We start from the raw sequence: 17,294 nt of genomic DNA, 5'->3' as shown, positions 1-17,294 counted from the left end.
CCACCAGTCGGCCCAGCCACCACCACTCGGCCAAGGAAGGCAAAGGGGGCGACGTGGGAGCTGCAACAGTCGAGTAGTCTTAGTTGGGCTTTAAGCATAGTCATGACTACTGTTACGTGTAACTGTCGTATTTGTCACTATTAACACCTGTAACTGCCCTAGTTATAGCCATTAATCACGCATGTAATGTGGGAGTAAAGGGGCTGCAACGCACTCTATATAAGCCACCCTCCTCCTCCTAGGCAAGGGTTCAGCACTCCCTGTAATCACATATCCCAAGAGAAAACAAGCCTCCGAGCACGAGACGTAGGACTATTACCTCCATCGAGAGGGGCCTGAACTCATATAGACCAGGTGACACAACTGCGTCGTAGCTAGGCTATGCCCCTCTTTCGTACCCCTAGTACTCATTGTCAGGATCCTAACCCCGACACCGAACACATCCATGGAACATGCGAGGAGACTGGTGAGGCGTGCTCCGGCCTCTCCCGATGGTGGCAGTGTGTAGGAGTCGGGGGAAGAGAGGAGGCTGGATCAGGGGGGCCCAGAGTCGTGGAAGCTGCACATGGGAGGTGGAAGAGGAAGGTGGGAGGTGGGGGTGGTGGTGGAGGAAGGGGAGAAGGGGGCGTGAGACGGTGAGAGGAGGAAAGGAGTGGACATGGGCAGCCGACAAAGGGGAATTTTCTGGAGTGCACGGGATATGCCAGGAACGGAGAAAATATCTATCTGCTTACCACACAGTGGAGAGGTGGGGATTAAACCTGCCCAAAACACAAAAACCAGTGAAGAACCTAAAGTAAATACCTGTTTTTCTATGTGTAGCTATGTTCTACTCCCTGCATCCCATAATATAAGGTGTTTTTGTATATTGCATATATGTGTTCTTAACACTATGTGTTAAAAAGTTGCTCCATTGCAAGAGTATTATTTTGGCGTCCAAAACGATGGGGGGATGTGCTCCTCAAGTGCCTATACAATGGGGCAATCAAAGGATGTGCTCCTAGGGTAGCTATGTTCTACTTCCGTCTTATTTTGGTGTACAAAATGATGGGGCAATCAAAGGGATGTGTTTACAGATAGTTATGTTTTCGTCTATCCCATAATATAAGATATTTTGTAAGGAGAGTGGATTTTTGGAATCCGGATGTATTGAAGAACCTTATTTTAAATACTTTGAAAATCCAATTTAAGGTTTCAAAAATTCTGAAAAAAAATTCTACGTGATCATATGGATGTATCTTACACATGTGTAAAGTTTGGTGATGAAATACGTAAATATGCAACCTATACAAAAATGACAAAATAGTGATTTCCAAATAATGAATAATGCATGCACTGTTCATCTTTTCAAAATCACGATTTTGTCATTTTTGTGCAATTCACATGGTTACTTTGGTTACTTATTTTAGCATCAAAATTTACACATGTGTATTATACATTCATATAAACATGTTGATTTGTTTCCAGAATTTTTTGAAACTTTAAAATAACATTTTGGCACAGTTCAAAAAATAGGGCTCCAATGCACCCGGGTTCGAAGTGACTTTTTGATTTTGTAAGCTCCGTCCCATTATATAATAAAACATCTTTCAAGCTAAGAGTTTTTTTTTCTTCTCCCGTAGCAACGCATCAGCATATGAGCTACGTAGTATATAATATATGTATAACATTACATAAAGGCTTGACGGTGTTCTGAGTCATACACGGCAATTGATAATCAATCCCACGGCTCGGACCTATGAAAAGGGACTTCATCTGCTCACTCCCTAACCTCATAGTCAGTGGAGATGAGTGCAAAATCTTGCTCTGCCACCGACCCCATCCGTCTCACCAAATGAACCAATACTTGAAACCTAAGACTATCTCAGTAGGGATCTATATCCAGACAGCGTGAATATTCTCAAAACACACACAAATCCAACAAATCTGGTAGCAGAGAGATTACATAGAACTGCAGCACTTGCTCTTTGGGATCTCCTGTGCTGGGCCTGGGACAAGAACCTTCTTGCCGGCCAGCGGCGGCGCAGCACCATTGGCCTTTGGGTCGGTCACAATGTTCTTCTTGCTGTGGATCTTGAAGATCTCTGACAAGACAGTCTGGAAGGCGCTTTCGACATTGGTGGCCTGCAGCGCGGACGTCTCCAGGAAGAAGAGGTTCTCCTTCTCAGCAAACTCTTTGGCATCCTCAGTGCTAACAGCCCGCTCATCTTCAAGGTCGCTCTTATTGCCAACCAGCATGATGACAATGTTTTTGTCTGCATGACCTCGGAGTTCCTCCAGCCAGCGAGGTATGTGGTCAAAGCTCTGGCGCTTGGTGATGTCATAGACTAGCAGAGCTCCCAAAGCGCCTCTGTAATATGCGCTCGTGACAGCTCTGTACCTGCGGTAATTGAAACAACCAGCATGTGAAGTTGGTAACTGGGCGTACAACAATGTTGAGCAAACATATCAAATAGTAGGACACTAAAGCTTCACGCCTTAACTAGAGAAAACCACAAATATTTTCTCCAACTCAACCAGCTAGGAATGTTGCCTTTTCCTACCCACAGTTCACAACTGCATGTGTAGTACAGTTCTCTAAAATATAACATCCAACTATAGACCTTGTAGGACGCAACCTATTCCACAGAATACAAGTGCAAAAACCAGACACGGTTTAAATAAGATGGAAAAAGTAAAAGCAGCCAGAAACAACAAAGCTCTGGTGGCAAAAAAAATAGATACGTAAGCAGCACATGACCTGGTTTTAGAGAACAAGTTACAGGAGGAAAAGCTAGTGAAAGCATTTGAATAAAACATTGCAAGTAGTTGTTCATTCTCGTAGCCTACAATAGGAAAGCATCTGAGAACACCCAAAGAAATTGCTACAAGTAGTTGCCCAATTTTGGAACTTTGAACTATATAAATTTGAGGGTAATTATGCTTGTGCGCAGTTCAAGAGATCAGTGGCAGATAAAAAGTGGGTAACTGACAATGGGCTACACGCTTGCGTGGCTAGACAATTTAATATATATTGTTATATATATTTTTCTTTAGAAAATGTCATGCAATCAACCATCATTCAAAACATATTTGAAATGAATGTCTCGTGGAAACATGATCACACCTCAATGGTAATATTGATGTTAAGTGCACCAGCTTGTTATGATAAACATGACCAACATAAGACCAAGTGCATCATGTTTATCTTCTTACTAATAGTTTTTTGATGAAATTTTTACTAACTACTCTCCTACTTGAGCCTCATGATCTTTCTGTGTCCACCCACCTCATTGGATTTGTCAAACTTGGATTTGTTATGATGATTTTCAATTGTTACAGCGTCATGCATCTATATGCTTCCTCCCTAGTTAATCTTAGACTTAACTCTATGTCAAGTGACCATCTATTCTCAAATATGTATTTGACAATAAATCATCTCACTTTCATCACTGACTGTTCTTTCTCATATTGTCTATGCTGTTTTGCATTGACCTTTTTTAGCACAACTGAAATGTCCCATTGCATACTTCCATAATTCATTGTTTAAAAGTTATTTGCTTGTTTTTCAAGTCCCTCTCATCATAGTTTTTTTTCCTAATCATGCCCCTGTTTTTGCGTATTTCTCCTACCCATACATTCAAGGTTATTATCAGTCAGCCTCCTCACCTCATTTCAGCACCTTCTGGACTTAAATTTAGGCTGATGTTTATCATATTGCTAGACATGTCAAACTGTTATCTTCCAAAAATACAATTATAAGTGCATATTCACTGGGAAAAAATGAACATCTATCTCACTCCGCTTCGAATTAAAATCTTTATGTGGTTCGTCCATAAAGAAGTCATTCTGACCAAAGATAACTTGGTGAAAAGGAATTGGGTTGGTAACTCCAGGTGCTTTTTTTGTGATCAAAATGAATCGATTAAACACCTCTTTCTCGAATGTCCTCTTGCAAAATTATTATGTCGATCAATTCATATAGCTTTTAACATTCATCCCCCAAGGAGCATAAACACGTTATTTGGGACGTGGCTTAATGGAGTGGGCATACACATAGCTAAACATATTCGGATAGGAATATGTGCACTATTCTGGGCTATATGGAACACTAGGAATAATATGATTTTTAATGGGACAAAATCCACTAATTTTTTGCAGGTTATCTACAGAGCTACAGCTTGGATCCGTATGTGGTCGTTACTCACTCATGCGGACTTTAGGGAGCTTTTGGTTATTGGGTGCAACCGCTGGGAGATGGTAGCACGGGCTATCTTCAGCCGATTTGGATGGCGAGCTAATAATAGGCTAGGTGTGTAGGCATTGTAGCTTGTTCTTTATCGCCGGATGTGGCACTTTTCAGTTCTATATCACCGGATGTGGCACTTTTTAGATTTATTTTTTTGACTTCTGCTCAGATTATGAGCTTCTTTGGACCTTAAGACTTTGTTACGTTTTTATTCAATAATATGGCTGCATGCATCGATTGATGCAGAGGCCGGGGGTCATCCTCCTTTTCAAAAAAAAAAACTTAAAGCCACCATTGTGTCCGCCTTAGCAATAAAGACAAATACTCCCCCCGATCCAAATTAATTGTCGCAGCTCTAGTACAACTTTAGTATACTTTGTACTGAAGTTGTACTAGAGCTACAACAATTAATTTGGATCGGGGGGAGTATATGATTTGCTATTTGGCAATTTATACGATGCAATACTTACTCTGCCCACGTAATTAGATGGCGTTCAACATATTGGCATGGTTTCCAATATGCATCTTTTACCATTGGTTTTGCAGCCACATGCTACTAAATAATTAAAAAAACATTATTAATGATGAATGGTACTATGAAATTTTACTTTGCCAATATGTTTTTTCTGTATCTGTTGGTAGTCCAACTTAAAACAAATCGACCACGCACATTCTTGGAAGCCAAATACTTTCAAACGAGGGGTGAAAATATGTGAAAGTCATATGTTTACGAACCCATAAGTACCCTAAACCTACGTACAACATGTTTATTAATTGCTGACTTAAGTCATGATGTCATTACATCTAGTACATGCTGGATCTAATTGGTTCTATTGGTGGCTCGCTGCTGGTTTTGTTTGTTTATTACTATTATATAGGACGTCTCAAAAAAAATTGTAGCTCAGAGATGTGTACATAGTTTGATTTTAAATCTCTAACATTATAATTAGGACCCACCATAACAGTCGATGTAGCAGATAATTTGGTCTATGGGGACACGTGTGGTGGCTTGTTTGCCCCTTGTTTTAATAATATAATAATAATAGATGAATTGAAACTTAAAGACCATATCAGGAAAGTAAAGTACAAACACAGCTAAAGGAACTAAACGAATTCAAGAGACAAATCCCAGAAATTATAAACTAAATATTTGTACCCCAAGTCTCCTGATTGGAAATCACAGGAGAGATCTAAGTCGCATTTTTTCGACTTCAAGAATAAATTATGCCTTAGTTTTGGCTCCACTGAAATATTCAAGAATAGCATTAATTTTTAAAGAAATAAGCCATAAATTATTAAATTTAATGCAACACTTGGTTTTTTCCACAAATAACAATGTAACAATGATACTTTAGTTAATTTCACTAGTATGTCAGTCCAACAGCTGTCAACTGGTTGCACACTATCATAAATAACTAACTCAGAAACAGGCATATCAATGTTTTGGCTCATTCACAAAACATATCAGATTGTTCTTCTAGAAGTACAAGCACTTTGGCCACCCTTTTTCCATGAGATCATAGAGGGGAATGAGCGTGGCATGACCTTATTATTTGCAATTAAAGAATCTAACTCAAATGAGTAATGAGTGAGAGACGAGTCACCAAGTTAATGACTGTAAGGTAATCAAACGATCACATGTACACACGTTTGATTTGCAAATCAACTTTGCTGCTCCTGTCTAGTCAAGAATATTAACTGGATAAGGACTGGTAGGTTCGTGAAAATTTGTTAACTTGTTTCTCAAGCACGATCTAATGCTTTCAATAGAAAAATGTCATTCGACATCACTGAATAGGATACAATGAGGATTCACATGCCATGAGAATGTACGAGACTCTTTTCCATCAACAAACTTAAAAAAAGAGGATGTGCCAAAAACTCTAGTGACTCATGTGCAACAGTACCAAGTATTTGCACCTCAAAAGTGAAATAATCTTCTATAAACAAATTTAAATTAAAGGCAGAGATAATAGGGGAATACTTTCTTCAACTAAAAGAACAGATGTAGCTGATAAGGCAAAGTATCATACATTTTCAATGTTAACCCATCCTATATTCCTATTATTCCAACTTGACTAATGCCAAATATATTCATCACCCATTCAACCAAAAGATTGTATCTCACAAGTCACAAGTAACAGACCACTTAAATACATAGAATATCCAATAAAAAATCTTGATTACCACCCATACCTTGCTAAATTTGACACCATTTACCGAAGCTGTTTTATTTAGTAGTAAATTTTCCATTCCGTGCTTACAAAATCTCATCTCCATCAATCCAACTAACAAGGCACACTTAATCTTAGCGACCAGACTTCAAGCTCAAGCATCGCATGGCGGATCTATGGTCTGTATCAAATTACCCTGCCCATTTGGCAGAGTGCAAGGCAAATCATCCACTTCAACCACGGTGGAGTAGAGATCTGCCATTTTAACAACCGTACGAAGGTATGGTGTACATCTATAGTGACCAAGACATTCTACAGAGCATAAACGCACAAACAAGGTAGCGATATAAAAGTAACAAAAATTACGGACTAGTCTGAACCATAACACAAGAGCGAACTGTGTTAGCTCACTACTCGGCACCAAGCAAGCCACACAGCGAAACACTGAGAAATCCTCAGGGAAATTGCCATGTCATGGGAGGGGGCAGATCTAAGCGAAAAGATGGGATGAAATCGAAGTGCAGGAGAGCAGTAGGTTCTTGCCTCTCCTGGCCGGCGGTGTCCCAGATCTGGGCCTTGACGGACTTGTGGTCGATGACGAGCGTGCGCGTCTGGAACTCGACACCGATGGTGGCCTTGGAGTCGAGGCTGAACTCGTTGCGCGCGAACCGCGCCAGGATCTGCGACTTGCCGACGGCCGAGTCCCCGATCAGCACCACTTTAAACACATAGTCCACCTTCTCCCCGCTCGCCATCGTCTTCGCTCGTGCAGAACGGCGGCGTTGGCGGCAGCCGGAGGACTGAGCGAGCGAGGCGTGTAGGTCGTGGAGGTGAAGTGCGCGTGGGCGCAGCGCTGCGTGTAGTTTGGGGTTTTGATTTGAGTCGAAGCGAGGCCAATTTTCGTGTTGAGTCAATTACACTGATGGTGTCACAACTTAGCGTAAATGGTTACTTTGATGTTAGAAGTTGTGATGTACATTGAAGTGGTGCAAAAACTTGGCATTAACATATAAATACGGTGCTTATCTCATTTATGTATGGAGTAGGTTCTTACTAGGCGCGTGGGGCCCGCTGTCAGCCATTGCAGCAGAGAGAAGGGGTGTGTGGCCTGATTTTTTGTAAAACACTCTCGAAATATTTATTTTCAAAAAAGCCCTGTCGACGTGGGAGTGGCAATTTTTTTCACCTCTATGAGGAGTGGGTCCCATCTGTCAGACCAGAGTGAAAATTAAATCAAAAAAGGAGGCTGCCTGGAGTCGAAGCCATGTCCGACTAGAAACCCCCAACACGGCTAACCAGTACGCCAACAAAATCTTATGTTTAATTTGGATCAGAAAACTATATGTACTAACCTGGCAGCATGGGGAGCTTTTACGGGCTGCAGATAGTACATATAGCTTTAAAATTTATTTGTAGAACATAACTAATAAAAAATATGTTCACATATTTGTGTGATACAGATATTATACATGAAAATGATTATTAGTAAATGATAACATTTAAGTATACATCCTTGCATGATATAAAAAATATTTAGTTAATATGGACATTTAATAAAATTAAAATAATTAATGAATACATAAATATTATATAGTCATGGCTTAGATTTAAATTATAGAAAATGAATATTCATATGAGCAGTTTAAATTATAAATTATCATTATTTTTTGTTATAAAAGCATTGAACTATACAAACGTGCATATAATTATTGAAATGTTGTATACCTAAAATAATTTTATGGATTGTAATTTAACTTTGTAAATTGTAAATTATGAAAACACTGTTATAATTCATAAATATTTTTTAAATAATATGTGAAATTTTTATAAACAGAAATATTCATTTATTATTTTTATTACTGAGATTATAATTTAGATTTTTTTTAAAACACTTATAATTTTGATTCTTTCTACAGAAAAATAAAAAAGACTAACAGGTGCAGAAAAAGCCGCAAGATCTGCAGCTCATTTAACCTCCACCTGCGCTGCCATTACAATAGATAAAGTTTTTACCCGTTCCGAATGAAGAAAACTGAATGGGTGCAGTGGTTTGCCACCTCGTTTTCGTGGGCGTTGTTGTGGGTTCGATCCCCACCAGCCACATCTAGCAGGGAATTTTTTTAAAAAATATTTTGAGGGTGTTTTTAAAAAAATCAGGCCACATGGCCCTTCTCTCTGGTCGAGCGGCTGACAGCGGGCCCCGTGCGCCTAGTCAGCACATACTTCGTACATAAACGAGATAGACATCGTATTTACACGTTAATGTCAAGTTTTTGCACCACTTTAATGTACACCACAACTTCTAGCACCAAAGTGACCATTTGCGCCAAGTTGTAGCACCATCAGTGTAATTGACTCTATTTTGAACCTTTGGCGAAGTTTAGCCTGATCTGACAATCAGATCCATTTTCTACCATATGCGTCCAAACCTTCAGACGTAGGTTAAAGGTAGCCACCGTCAATCAACAGTTTTGAGGCTGACGTGTTCTAACGGCTCTATCACTGGTGTGGACAGCGGTAAGATGGTTAAAGCTACCGCCATCCTCCTTGGCGATAGGTGTGTCTGGTCCTACGTGTGCGTCAAGTTCTATAATAGAAGCGCGACATGATTTTATGATAGGGTTTCATATCCTACCGTCAGATGGTCTGATAGCAGGGTCCTCTCTAACCGCAAACTGAATGGGTGCAATGGTTTGCCACCTCGTTTTCGTGGGCGTTGTTGTGGGTTCGATCCCCACCAGCCACATCTAGCAGGGAATTTTTTTAAAAAATATTTCGAGGGTGTTTTTTAAAAAAATCAGGCCACATGGCCCTTCTCTCTGGTTGAGCGGCTGACAGCGGGCCCCGTGCGCCTAGTCAGCACATACTTCGTATATAAACGAGATAAACATCGTATTTGCACGTTAATGTCAAGTTTTTGCACCACTTTAATGTACACCACAACTTCTAGCACCAAAGTGACCATTTGCGCCAAGTTGTAGCACCATCAGTGTAATTGACTCTGTTTTGAACCTTTGGCGAAGTTTAGCCTGATCTGACAATCAGATCCATTTTCTACCATATGCGTCCAAACCTTCAGACGTAGGTTAAAGGTAGCCACCGTCAATCAACAGTTTTGAGGCTGACGTGTTCTAACGGCACTATCACTGGTGTGGACAGCGGTAAGATGGTTAAAGCTACCGCCATCCTCCTTGGCGATAGGTGTGTCTGGTCCTACGTGTGCGTCAAGTTCTATAATAGAAGCGCGACGTGATTTTATGATAGGGTTTCATATCCTACCGTCAGATGGTATGATAGCAGGGTCCTCTCTAACCGCAAATTGTAAAGATTTTACGGTAAATTGTGAGAACCTACAGCCATAGTCCCTACAGGTAGGGTATTCTGTTATTTTTTAGAAGAACTTGATTATTTCAGTTACAAATATGAATGATAGTTCAACGCGGAAGTAATAGTGTTTGCAAATCAAAATATGATGATCTCACATATTTTTTTAAAAAATAAAACATCCTCTTTATTTATTAGTAATAATGGTTATATCGTCTATAAGAAAATTTACAATTTTGTTCATAAGTTCCTCAAAACAATCCTTTGTCTCAGAAAATTTAGCCACTCTAGCAATTTCATGAGCTACTTTATTTGCCACCCTATTATAGTGTTCAAATCTAACTAACAAAAAATCACAAGCCATAAAATAACAATCATCAAACACAACTGCCGCCGCTCCCGCTATATGTCCTCAACTCTTCATTGTGTCAATTACTTTCATATTGTCGAAGTTAACAACAAGTCGGTTGCATCCCGCCTTTTGTGCAAGTAATATGCTAAAACATAGTGCCATGGCTTCCGATGTTAAAATATCTGCACACCAATCCATCTTCCAATTCTCTCCAACAATAAATCTTTCGTTGCCATCTCTAAGTACAGCTTCCGTTGTGCCTCTAAGCATGTCTTGATTGAAAGAAGCATCGACATTTAATTTCATAAAACCTAGAGGGGGTCTCGTCCATCCCTCTATTCTATTTGTTGCCTTGGAGGATTGGGCAAAAACATAGTTTGTCGTTATAGCACTGGCTGCCATCGCCTGGTATTTATGGTGGAAAAGACGTTCGCTAGTCCATCAGGGGAAGACCCAAGATGCATACCAAATTGGCCACAACGTTTGTCTTATCAAATCTTCATCCCAGCAATTGTTGATTGGATCTATAAGATCAGAAACTTTTGTTAGAAGCTGCCCTCTTCTAGGAGTGATAATTTTCCTATTGGCCCCATTCGGAATCCATGAATCTCTCCAGATATCAATATTTTGTCAATTTCCAACTCTCCAAATATAACAATTTTTTAGAGAATCCACTCCTGCCATAATGCTTTGCCAAGTGTAAGAAGATCCTTTTTTAAGACTCTATTCATTAAATCTCCATCCGGATAGTATTTATCTCTCAAAATGGTGACACATAAGGAATCAGGATTATCAAGCAGGCACCACGCTTGTTTGGCTAACAAGGCCAAATTGAAGCAATGTATATCTTGAAAACCCATTCCTTCTTGGTTTTTTGATACACACATCTTTCACCATGTCATCCAATGCATTCTCTTCTGATTGTCTTCGTCACCCCACCAGAAATGCGACATCGCGTCAATGATTCCTTTGCATATTTTTTTAGGAATTTTAAAGACGGACATTGCATGAGTTGGGATAGCTTGTACAACCGATTTGAGAAGGATTTCCTTTCCTCCTGCTGATAGCAGCTTTTCCTTCCAACCACCGATTTTCATAACAATTTGATATATTAAGAATTGGAAGCAATCACTTTTGTCCATACCTACATTTGAAGGCAGACCTAAATATTTGTCATTGAGAGCTTCAGTCATAATGTTTAGAATAGTACATATATGCGCCTTATCTTCCACTTTTATGTTGGGACTAAAAAATATACTAGATTTTTCAACACTCACCCTTTGCCCTGATGCAGCACAATAAGCATCCAAAATTGATTTCAGTGCCTCCGCATTCATCAAATTAGCTTGCATCAGGATTAATGAATCATCCCCGAAGAGGAGATTTGAAATAGATGGGGCATCTCTGCTAACTTTAATTCTATAAATACTTCCATTCTCCTCTGCATTAACTAGGAGTGATGTCAGGCCTTCCGTACATAACAAAAATAAATACGGGGAGAGAGGGTCTCCCTGCCTCAATCCTCTAGATGGTTTGAAGCTCTCAGTTTCTTCCGTGTTAAAACAAACTCGGTGTTCCACCGAGGACACACATTGCATTATTAAATTCACCCATTCCTGCTCAAAGCCTAGTCTCAGCATGATTTCCTTTAAAAAGGCCACTCCACTCAGTCATATGCTTTGTGAATGTTCAGTTTGATTGCACACAAGCCCTCTTTACCAGCTCTTTTATTTTTATTTTATGGAAACATTCATAAGCCACTAAGATGTTATCTGTAATCATTCTTCCAGACACAAAAGCACTTTGGGTAGGGCTAATAATATCTGGGAGGATTGTCTTCAGACGAGCAGCAATCATCTTTGAAATGACCTTATACACCACATTGCGTAAACTGATTGGTCTAAATTGAGTTACCTTTTCCAGGGAGTTAACTTTTGGGATCATTACTATTGTAGTATCATTCCAACCATCGGGTATAGTACAGGTATTCACTGCTTGGAGAACCTCTTCAGTCAAATCATCCCCTAACATAGCCCAAAATCTCTTATAGAAAATGGCGTGAAGGCCATCTGGCCCCGACGCCTTTAAATCACCAACGTCAAAGAGGGCCTTCCGAACCTCTTCTACCATGTAGGGGGCAAGGAGAGCCCTATTCATCTCATTTATTATTTTCCTTTTTACAAGGAAGAGAACCTCCTGGTTCGGTTGATTAACTTATGAAGTAACCAGGTTAGGAAAATACCCCAGAATATGATTCTTCATCTCCATGTCTTTTACCCAAACCCCATTATCGTCAAGCAATTTTTTTATCTGGTTTCTCTTCTTTCTAGCTGTTGCAATGTTATGGAAAAAAGAAGTATTGCGGTTACCATGCAATAACCAGTTTGCTCGACCTCGTTGTAGCCGGTGTATCTCCTCTTGTTCCAATAAATTTTCAATCGGTACAATAATCTCCTTTTGAGGTGCAAGAGAGTTAACATTCACAGGCCCCCTTCATAGTTTTTCTAAATATTTTTTAGTTTATTAATTCTTTTTTTGGACCCTTAAGGATATCGGATCCCAAGTATGCAAATTTGCATGTACCGCTCATGTACGATCATCGAGAGACGGCCGTATGCCCAACATCTTGACAGTTCACCTTGAATAAAACTCCTCCAGCAAGGCCCAACCTTGGTTTTACCATTTGCCACCTAAGCCTTTTTCCCTCGGGTTTCCGGAGCCCGAGAGTCATCTTTATTTTAAACCCCCCGGGCCAGTGCTCCTCTGAGTGTTGGTCCAAACTAGAGCCCCTTGCAGCGCCACCTCGGGGAAACTTGAGGGTTGGTTTTAGTTGTACGGATTGCTCATCCGGTGTGCCCTGAGAATGGGATATGTGCAGCTCCTATCGGGATTTGTCGGCACATTCGGGTGGCTCTGCTGGTCTTGTTTTACCATTGTCGAAATGTCTTGTAACCAGGATTCCGAGTCTGATCGGGTCTTCCTGGGAGAAGGAATATCCTTCGTTGACCATGAGAGCTTGTGATGGGCTAAGTTGCGACACCCCTGCAGGGTTTTGAACTTTCGAAAGCCGTGCCCGCGGTTATGGGCAGATGGGAATTTGTTAATGTTCAGTTGTAGAGAACTTGACACTTAACTTAATTAAAATGCATCAACCGTGTGTGTAGCCGTGATGGTCTCTTTCCGGCGGAGTCCGGGAAGTGAACTCGGTTCTTGTGTTATGCTTGAACGTAAGTAGTTTCAGGATCACTTCTTGATCACTTCTAATTCACGACCGTTGCTTTGCTTCTCTTCTCGTTCTTAATTGCGTAAGTTAGCCACCATATATGCTAGTGCTTGCTGCAGCTCCACCTCATTACCCTATCCTACCCATAAGCTTAAATAGTCTTGATCTCACGGGTGTGAGATTGCTGAGTCCCCATGGCTCACAAATACTTCCAAACAGTTGCAGGTACCGATGATACCAGTGCAGCGACGCAACCCAGCTCAAGTGGGAGCTCGGTGAAGATCGTGTTCATTGTGTTGTTTCGTTTTCCAGTTGATCAGTAGTGGAGCCCAGTCGGGGCGATCGGGGATCTAGCATTTGGGGTTGTCTTTCTTTATTTGGTTCCGTAGTCGGACCTTATTTGTATTCTGGATGATGTAATGCTATATTTATGTATTGTGTGAAGTGACGATTGTAAGCCAACTCTTTATCCCTTTTCTTATTCAGTACATGGGATGTGTAAAGATTACCCCTCTTGCGACATGCCCACCATGCGGTTAGGCCTTGTATAATGGAAGGTGCTTAGAGAAATAAACCAGGCTTTCCTTAAACACCGGTGCTTATTTGTACAGGGTAGACGCTTAACTAAGGGTCTCTCCTATAGAAATAGGCACCGGTGCTTCAGAAAAAATCGGTTTATTTTTCTAAGCACCTCTCTAAGCCTCTCCCATTGTACAAGGCCTTATGCCTCTAAGTCATGCTCTGACACGTGGGAGATATAGCCGCATCATGGGTGTTACACCCTTGGCCCTCCCGGCATTGGCTAGCGGCGGGAGCAGGGGCGCCTGGAGCTGGCCCGGGTCCTCTTGACCAGGGACACCCCCCCAGGGAGACCACAGATGCAACAGGGGGTCGGCCCACCTGGCCGAGTTGCTGCACTCCCTTATTGGAAGCCCCCATACCGCTAAACCTTGGCCCTCCTGGCCAAGGTTAGCGTGGACGGGCGGCCCTCCAGTTTGGACCACCTGACCTGAGGCCGCTCCAAGCGAAGCCGGCAGGGAGAGCATATGACCTCGGCCCTCCTGGCCGAGCGAAAGCCCTCCCTGGACTTGACCTCCAGTGGTCAGGATAGTCGTCACCGTGGACGACGCAACCCCTTTTTATTGCAAAGTGAGATCATTTACAACTTTAGTTACTTTGACCACCATTCCTTCGGTGGCCCTAGACATGCTATTGTTACTATAACCAGTGAACTCTTCTACTAGATGTTTGACCTTTCTAGTAAGCCTCTACACTGAGATTTTTTGCAAATTTAGCTACTCTACTATCCTTAGGGATCCTACAAAATCTCTCTGACATATGTCCTACCAACCCAAAACATTCACAATACGATGGCAATTTTTCATAGCGAACCTCAAACTGAAGCTCTTCTTTACTACCTAGATGGGTAAATTCTACCCTACTCTTGATTAGCTCATGTAGTGAGATTTTCACACGCACGCGCAAGTACTTTTCCACAATCAAGTGATCCTGGTGTGAAACGGTAATCACTTCACCGAGTTGGTCCCCTAGAGACCGACCCACATCCTCAATTTTAAGCTCAAGCGGGAGGTTACGAACCTGTACCCATATAGCCATGGATCCAAGGTCCACCTCCGTCGGGTCACCCTTGCCGTCGAACTCGGTGAAGATGATCCCGTTGCGCTTGTGGTGCCATGGCTGGGCCTTCAACACGAAACATCTGTCTACGTCATTGGAGAAGTTCAGGATGAACCTCCCGTCGACGCTACCCACCTCCTAAACGGTGACCTCGCCTTGCAACCTCCAGGCCGACTATGCATGAAGGTCATTGACAAGGATCTGAGGATTAACTTTGTCGGAGTAAACGACCACGGGTAGCCTCATCTGCTCTCCATGGCGATTCAAGACATCGGGGCCGGCTGCGCCCCTCAGACCCCAAAGATGGAGTATCGCCTTCTCGGGGCCGGCTGGTAGAGGCGGCCGGCTGCCAGAGGGCGGTGCTCTTCAAAAGAAAGCCATGAGACGGGCCGACTCCTGGCAGGCGGCCTCCAGAGTGGCCGGCTCCTAGCAGGCGGCCCCTCATGCCCTCAAAGTTTGCCCCACATTAAGGCGACGAGACGGGTGTGGCTACAGTACCGTCTGCCACCCCCGAATCCAGGGTAGAGTGTGGCCACAGTGCAGCGTACCGGACGGACATCCCCATCCGACGTGGCACTGTTGCCACGCGGCCCATGACATCACTCATGGCAGAGAAGGCCATGCCCCCACTACGGGCTGTCGGTACGGCCCGCAGGCGGCGGGCCCTACCTGTCCGTGAGAAGTCGGAAGGCGGCAAGCTTTGAACAGCCGGCGCGAGGGGAGGCCAACTCCCAGTAGGCGGCCCTCCCCCTCCCTTAGAGTCGGTGCGCCATTAACCAGAAGAGATGGGGAATGACTACAGTGAACGCCCGCCAGGTAGCGGCATTGTAGCCACGCCTTCCCCGACAAAGCACACATCATCAATGGCATCGCCATAGTGCTAAGCTGCCGGCAGGACCCGCAAGCGGCGGGCACGGCCTGTTGGCGGAGTACAAGACAGCCGGCGGGACCCACCAGGCGGCAGGCCCCAGCGACCAGCGGAGAAGTCGGCGACCATAGACACTGATAGCCGGGACCTACACCCGGCCAGATTACCATTGTACCCTTGGGGGTAGGCTTATATAAACCCCCCAGGGCACCCATGCAAAGGGTTCAGACCTTAGTCCATATACACACACCCATAGAGAGGGGAAGCTAGGGCTAGCCTTGTTCTTCTTCTCCCTTCAGAAAAATAGCTCAAGGAGCAAGCTTGTAGCCACCATTATTGCTTGAGTGATCATGCGGAGACCCCGCAAAGTATGACTAGGGGTGTTATCTCCTAGGAGAGCCAAACCTGGGTAAATTGACCGGCGTACGTGTCTACGCCTTATCTCGTTTCCTGGCACCGGCGACGTCTTAATATCCCCCACCATGATAAGCCATCCTTTGGCATATGTCGCACGACACCCTCGGCATTTGGCGCCCACCGTGGGGCCTGGTGCACCGTCGTCCGGAGATCTGTTCTGGACGGGAACCTTGTTCCTCCCTAGCGAGCACAGCCAGCCTGGCACGCCCGATGGCGCTTGCGCTGACACGCTGCATGGCGCAGAGGTCGCCTGCGCGGCGGCCTACCTCGCTGATCTTGTTGGTGAGATCCGCCTCTCCGACGAGCCAGCGCCCGACGCGAGCGCACTCAGCTCCAAGAGCTGCTTCGTTGACCTCCTTGGCAAGCTCCACATCGCCAACGAGCCCGCCACTGACCTGGAGTCGGTTGGCTCCACCGACCCGATTCTTGTTGACAATGACATGGCCTCCTTCGACTCCTTCCCTGCCAACATGGTGATCGTCAACGACCCGCTCCCTCGTGCGGAGAGCGGCGGCAGCACCGTCATGGAGGTGCTTATCATCAGCCATGATGGGGCCTTCAGAGGAGCTGGCCAGGACCCATTGCAGGCGGCAATGCGGGACGTGTCCACGCCCATTGCGGCAGACGCTGATGCCGAGACACTGGAGACCTGCCGCGTCTCGCTCATTGAAAACGCCAAGAAGCTAGCTACCATGAGACGCCTCTCCGAGGCCTTCCAACGTGAAGTCAGCCGTGTTGTTGGCGGCACGCCGACTGCTGGTGGGCCCAGCCGTGTGGGCACGGTTGAAAGGATCGATATGGTTGACTAGAGGGGGGTGAATAGGCAACTAACAATTTTTAGCTTTTCTTTACCAAATTAAATTTTGCATCAAAGTAGGTTGTCTAGATGTGCAACTAGGTGAGCAACCTATATGATGCAACAACAACAAGCACACAAACAAGCACAGGAAGTAACACTAATAAGCTTGCACAAGTAAAGGTGTGAGATAACCAAGAGTGGAGCCGGTGAAGACGAGGATGTGTTACCGAAGTTCCTTCCTTTTGAGGGGAAGTACATCTCCGTTGGAGCG

At 43.5% G+C, this 17,294-nt stretch overlaps 1 protein-coding gene across 1 annotated transcript; it reads right to left on the bottom strand.

Annotated features, from left to right (window-relative positions):
- Positions 1–1,637: 1,637 nt before the first annotated feature.
- Positions 1,638–7,290, bottom strand: LOC125554265 (ras-related protein Rab11D). Its single transcript, XM_048717842.2, has 2 exons — positions 6,946–7,290; positions 1,638–2,380 (listed from the first exon to the last, which is right to left on the bottom strand). The coding sequence occupies exons 1-2, from the start codon at positions 7,155–7,157 to the stop codon at positions 1,942–1,944; spliced, it is 651 nt and encodes a 216-aa protein (XP_048573799.1). The 5' UTR covers positions 7,158–7,290; the 3' UTR covers positions 1,638–1,941.
- Positions 7,291–17,294: the final 10,004 nt, after the last annotated feature.

The sequence above is a fragment of the Triticum urartu genome, chromosome 1A, assembly GCF_056163025.1.
Source record: "Triticum urartu cultivar PI428250 chromosome 1A, HENAU_Tu73, whole genome shotgun sequence".
Classification (NCBI taxonomy): Eukaryota; Viridiplantae; Streptophyta; class Magnoliopsida; order Poales; family Poaceae; genus Triticum; species Triticum urartu.
The sequence above is the reverse complement of the archived record's forward strand: the minus strand, read 5'-3'. Positions and strand labels throughout refer to the sequence as shown.

Excerpts from the sequence above, each read along its gene's own strand:
- LOC125554265 (XM_048717842.2), bottom strand. The coding sequence starts at position 7,157 with ATGGCGAGCGGGGAGAAGGTGGACTATGTGTTTAAAGTGGTGCTGATC. Across the intron at positions 2,381-6,945 it reads GACACCGCCGGCCAGGAGAG|GTACAGAGCTGTCACGAGCG; the intron begins GCAAGAACCTAC and ends CAATTACCGCAG.